The 5,564-nt window shown below is 43.0% G+C and overlaps 1 protein-coding gene across 9 annotated transcripts in view; it reads left to right on the top strand.

The window, feature by feature from the left end:
- The window catches only part of GBF1 (golgi brefeldin A resistant guanine nucleotide exchange factor 1), a 154,432-nt gene that overhangs the window by 85,331 nt on the left and 63,537 nt on the right, over positions 1–5,564 (top strand). For all 9 annotated transcript variants that reach the window (XR_003095308.1, XM_025210111.1, XM_025210025.1 and 6 more), the window contains exon 4: positions 1,332–1,463. Coding sequence is in view for 8 of the 9 variants with exons in the window: in XM_025210111.1 (XP_025065896.1) it covers positions 1,332–1,463 (132 nt within the window). In the remaining variant the exon portion in view is untranslated. The remainder of the gene's footprint in view (positions 1–1,331; positions 1,464–5,564) is intronic.

Here is a 5,564-nt window from a genome sequence, read left to right as displayed (position 1 = left end):
AGCAGGAAGGTGAGTGCCAGTGTACATGTGATGCTGAGCCATTAGTTGTGTTAACTTTCACTAAATGTAAAAAGGAGGTTTTGGAAAGTACAGAAATTTTAAGTCAAGTCTCTGTATTTTGATGGGGAGTAGAGGTGGTGTGTAGTATTGCTGGGGCCTTACTTTCAGTTTGTTAACCTGAATTGAATTCTGGTGCCCTGATCATCCATGTCACCAATCCCAATTGTCTGGTGTTCCCCCTTGGCTTTTATGGCTTTTCTTCCAGCACTTCATATTGTAGTACCTTGATCTGTATGGTTGATTCTGTTTTGTTTTGGTGTGTAAATTTTTCCCTAGTTCTTGCTTCTCTCCTTACTTATATACTATCCTCATAATTTTGGTCTGCATTTTGGTTTTATCTACTCTTCTCTGTTAGCACTGATCATTGTAAAAGACTTGCAAGTTCTTTCTTAAAATGATCTGTGTGTCTGTCAGTCTCTCCAGTAAGTGGAAATGAAAAAATTGCTATTTTTCCCTTAAGTTAGGAGGCTTTTTAAATTGTTTGGCTCAGTTTCTGTTTTGCCCAACAGAATGAAGGTTGTCTAGAACCTGAGCTTCAATATAAATACTTCAGACATACCACCAAATCTGTCCATGTGTTTGCACTATCCATGTGGATGGGTATGCTGTATACAAAGAGTGGATATTGTGGGGGTATGGGAGAAAATGATCCTGCTTCAATACAGCAAACGTGATCTCATTTATAGGCATCCTAGGAAAATGCTGCAATATCTGCCAATTAATTAAAGCATTAATCTAAGGAGCAGCAGCTCTGTGGTGTTTACATAGTGCTCTTACAATGGGAGCTCATTCAGGAGGCTCCAGAAGGCTGTTTGGAAGATCACTACATTTGCATAAGAATTAAGGAGCTTCATAAACCCTTCCTTGCTCTACCATACTCCTCTTTTTCAGAGAAACGCCCCCACTTTTCCACTGGTCTTCTGAAATAAATAATGAACTTGCAGGGCTTCCTTGGAGACTAAGCTGAGGCAGATTCTTAGAGGAAAATTAAATGAAAGCTAATGAATGAGACTATAATGTAATGAGCATATTGGCAATGTGAGCACTTAATGTGATTTGTAAACTCCAGTGGCGTGCTAGATAATATTACACATGCAAAACATGCTGCCAATCAAAGAAGAGATGGCCAGAGCTGTACATCAGGGTTCCACAGACTTGGCAATCTTATTATTAATCACTGGTTTTGATTCACAGGAACTGCTTTTTACTTGTGTATCCTGGCAGTTGGTGAGCTAGATCTCTAATGATGACTTTTGTTTGTTTTATTACAGAGCTTACAGAAATTGAGCCCAATGTCTTTCTCCGACCCTTTCTGGAGGTCATCCGGTCTGAGGACACTACAGGTCCCATTACTGGGTTAGCCCTGACGTCTGTGAACAAGTTCCTTTCATATGCACTAATAGGTATGGAATATTGAGCACTGGCCTCTTCCAAAATGTGGCCAGATATATCTTCTTGAAGTGGCGTGTTTAGGGCTGTAATATGTATTGGTGATCTTCTTTGTTTTGAAGCCTACCTTGAGCAGTGGTGAGATGTGGAATGGCAGAATCCTGATTTAATGCTTGGGAAACAGGGGAAGAGGGATTACCATACAACTACTTTTGTATGCTGGTTGTGGATAGTAATAGTTAGGTTGACCATATTATTTTTAAGGAAATCTGGGACACTGACCAGTCTCTCCCCCCTCCCCAGTTGCTGCTGCAGGCAGAGGCAGGTGGACAGGGGTGTGGGGTGCAATCCAGTGGAGAGGCAGAGAGGCATGGTTCACCAGGCTGACAGGTGGACAGGCACCACTTTTTCTGTGAGGGAGCAAGATGGGTGGACTGGAGTGGTGCCAAGCCCAACCTGTTCCCTGCCTTCAGCTGCTGCTCAGGAGGAGCCAGGCCAGGCACATGTGGGCAGGGTGGTGTCTGCTCCAGTCTACCCACCTTGGTCCCTTACAGCAGCAGTGGTGCCTGATCGCCCACCTGCCTGGTGCACTATGCTGTTCCGCCTCCCTGCTGGATTGCATCCCACACCCATGTTATTTCAGCACTTTTGTTCCAGTTTTCACCAGCTGGCTGGGACTAGCCTATGAAATCTGTGACAGGCCAAATTGGGATGTATGGTCACCCTAGTAATAGCCCTATCACTTTCAATCTCTGTTAACCTTTATATGCCCTTCAGGGCATTTAAAAATAAAGGTAAATTGTGCCTTGGACTGCTTAGTGCATGCACTGGGTAGAGCATAAGAAAAGGAGTGGGGAATGGCAAACAGGAACAAGGGTTATGATAATAGGATTGCACACAAGGGGCATAATAGAACTCAACAGCTTCCCAAATAATTTTATTTCCATGACTGGATTCTGAGGTGGGTGGGTGCCCATCCTATGCTCTTGGAAAACGTGTTTCAGTTGATGTGGCAGGGCAGGTTGTGTTGCTGTGTTTTTTTTTTTGTTTGTTTTAAATCTGTAAGTTTCTAGTATTCTTTAGGAAGAGTAAGGGCAATCCATTTTGGACCTGAAAATGTGCTAGTAGGATCTGGGAACATCACTGGATTTGGGGGTAGAGGGTAGTGCTTTGTATTGTTCTGTAGCACCCCCTTGTGGTTAAATGTACTAAGTTGTGTGTTCTGAGAGATGGTAAAGGATGGCTTCAAGCTGGAAGAATTTGCACCTTGATTCAGTGGTGGGGCTGAGGGCTCCTATCACATATGCTGCAGCTGAAACTGGTGAGAGCTTCAGATGGCAGTTCCTGTTTTAAGAAAAATGCAACTAGAAAGCTTTGTTTCCACGCAGAGAACACTAATCACTTCAGATTCACAAGAAACACATCCCCTGGGTTAAGAAAAGAAACACTAAGCTTATTTGGATCTTTGTGACCTGGCAGTTGGAGTGTCTGTACCTTTCTGTTGGGAGTAGTCCTTGATTCCTCTGTGTAAATCTTTTGTTGCTACTTTCTAAACAAGTCTTCAAGACAACTCTGTGATTGCAGAGGTTTGTTGCTACCGGTGCTTGTGCTTAGCACCACCTACAGGACTCTCTCTTCTTTCTTTCTGGTCCCATTTTAGGGTCCTTGTTTTTTTCTTTTCTTTTATTAAGATGAGCATTGAGAAGCTTTTACCCGGTTGCCCTTATCAACTCTTTCTTCTTTGGAGGTAAACATAAACTTGGTGGAAGCTAGACAGCTGTGTGCACATGGATTGTAGTGATGTGGAAAATAGAGGTGTGTTGGAACCAAAGTGTGAAAGAGAACTTGTAGGAAAGGTCTTGAATGGGTCTGATTGTAACCTTCATGTATTGAGGAAGTGATTACTGAGCAAAGGGGTGTGTGTGTGTATAGTACATTGATTACATAACTGAAACCATACAAAATATGAATGTAATTTAATGTGATAGTGAAACGTTAGCGACAGATGAACCCTGTAACACTTCCTCTCTGAATGTATAAACAACAATGCTAGAATGTTCCATCCTGGTAGGAAAAGAGTATGATGTCTTCCTGTGTGTGACTGTGAACTAGGAAGTAGGACCAGAATGTCTGTCTTTGTGTCGTAACATACAAGCAATAAGCCTGCATGCTCAGTTTTAATCAGCAGAATGACTGCGTGAATGGCTAAAGACATTTGGTTTGTGTTTTTTTTTGTTTTAACAAAACAAAAAAGCTGAACAGAAAATTATGAAAAGCTAATTTCCTGTGTGACCTGCAGCTAGTTATGATACCCTTGGCAGGAGGTTGCCCCCAAAATAGCATGTATGAACATTTGTGTGTATGTATGTGCAGAAACCCAACATGTGCTGTTCAAGCAGATGAGCATCTTTTGGATTTTGTTTTGGAACAGGACCTGTAATCTAAATCCTCAGCAATTGCTTTAGGTGGCATTCATAGGGGCCTTCCTTTTGTGCTGCTCCAGACATCAGCAAGGCTGGGATTAACGGTGCTGATTGAATGTCTGGCTAGGGCTGTATTGTTGAAGTAACGCCCTGTCATTCTTACCTTACATTTTGTAATATTAACTTAGCTCCACTGCTTCAGAGAAGTATCTAGGTGGTTTCTAAAAATAAGTACAATTTAACACTGTACTTTAATATGTGAGCCTATTACAGGGTAAACGGAGAGAAGCAGAAATGATTTGAGGACACACACTATGGAGAAATGTGGTATGACTGGTGTTTGCAATGTTATCTGCTTTACTCAGTTCACTGTTTTCATTGTGCTCATAGCAGCTCTCTGGATTTCAACTTGCCAGGCTAATTTTTACTATTCATGCCACTAGGCTCAGCATGCCTGTAGTTACTGTCCACACTTCCACAACTTTTAGCTCTGTCAGCATGATGTACCAATGATGTGTGTTTTGTGTAGATTGAAGGAATATATGCCTCCTGTAATAGTGGAACTGATTATATTGGTTTTTATGTTGTGGTAGCATTAAGATTTCCACATTTCTGATCAGGTTCTGTTCAATTTCTTCTTCCATTGTAAAAGTGTGCTGCTGCAAGCCCTGCATAATAGTCTGACCAGTAATAAATATCATATTTGTTCAAATACAAAACAAGGCTTTCCTCCTAATCAGCATGGTGGAAACCACCCTCCCTGCAGTTAAATACATTGTCTATCATTAAACTACTGTTAGAAGCAGCATGTGCTCAGTCATGGAAACCAGCTATGCAGTTGAGTGAATGCAGCCCATGCTAAGTGTGCCCATACATTCCTTTTTTTTTTTTTTAAGGAAATTTGTGTGTGTTCCAAGTCCAATCAGCCAAATCAATTCCAAATTCCAAGAACTGAATGTGCCCCTATTACCAGCAAACATCTTCCCCCACCCCCCCGGGTTTCAGATGCTTCCAGATCTTTTGGCAGGCATCCTACATGCAGGCCTAAGCCAGAGACTTGGGGTTTGGATGCCCCAAGTTTTGCTTGCCCTCAGCCATATGGCTGCCTGAGCAAGCTAGGGAAGAGTCTCCCACTGGGCTAGCTTAGTGCAGTCCATCTGAAAGAAGTAGAGTGCCCATTGTGCTCAGTCCCCCTCAGCACCAACTCTTTTTCAAGTCATGGTGAGCCCCTACATCAAATACATTTTGACATCCTCTTCACTCCCACAGCTGAATATTTCCATTGATTCCTGTTTTTTCGTGAGACTTAAATGTCTGGCAAATGTCATCAAACTTCTTTGTAGCTAAGAGACTCTGTGGCCTCCTCTTTCAACCTGTCACATGTGATTAATGTGGCTCAGCCCTTTATAGGGTGGAGACGGACCAGGCAGCCTCATCTGCATATAAATTTTTGGAGTGTCCCTCCAAAACACAGGTGGGGGCTAATTAGCATATGGATCCTTTGTGGAGGGGATCTGGAGTACAAACACATACAGGCATGTCGCATCATACGCGCATTTAACTTGCGCAAATTCAACTATACGTGGGGTGGGAGGGGGGGCAGGGCTTGAGTCTGCACGTGGCGCTGCCGCTTACCTGGAGGCATGGCCACCACCACGCTGCCAGCGGGGAATGGCCCCTGCCCCCAAACCC

Source organism: Alligator sinensis, unplaced genomic scaffold, assembly GCF_000455745.1.
Source record: "Alligator sinensis unplaced genomic scaffold, ASM45574v1 scaffold264_1, whole genome shotgun sequence".
In the NCBI taxonomy this organism is placed as follows: Eukaryota; Metazoa; Chordata; order Crocodylia; family Alligatoridae; genus Alligator; species Alligator sinensis.
This window is presented reverse-complemented; position numbering and strand designations above follow the sequence as displayed.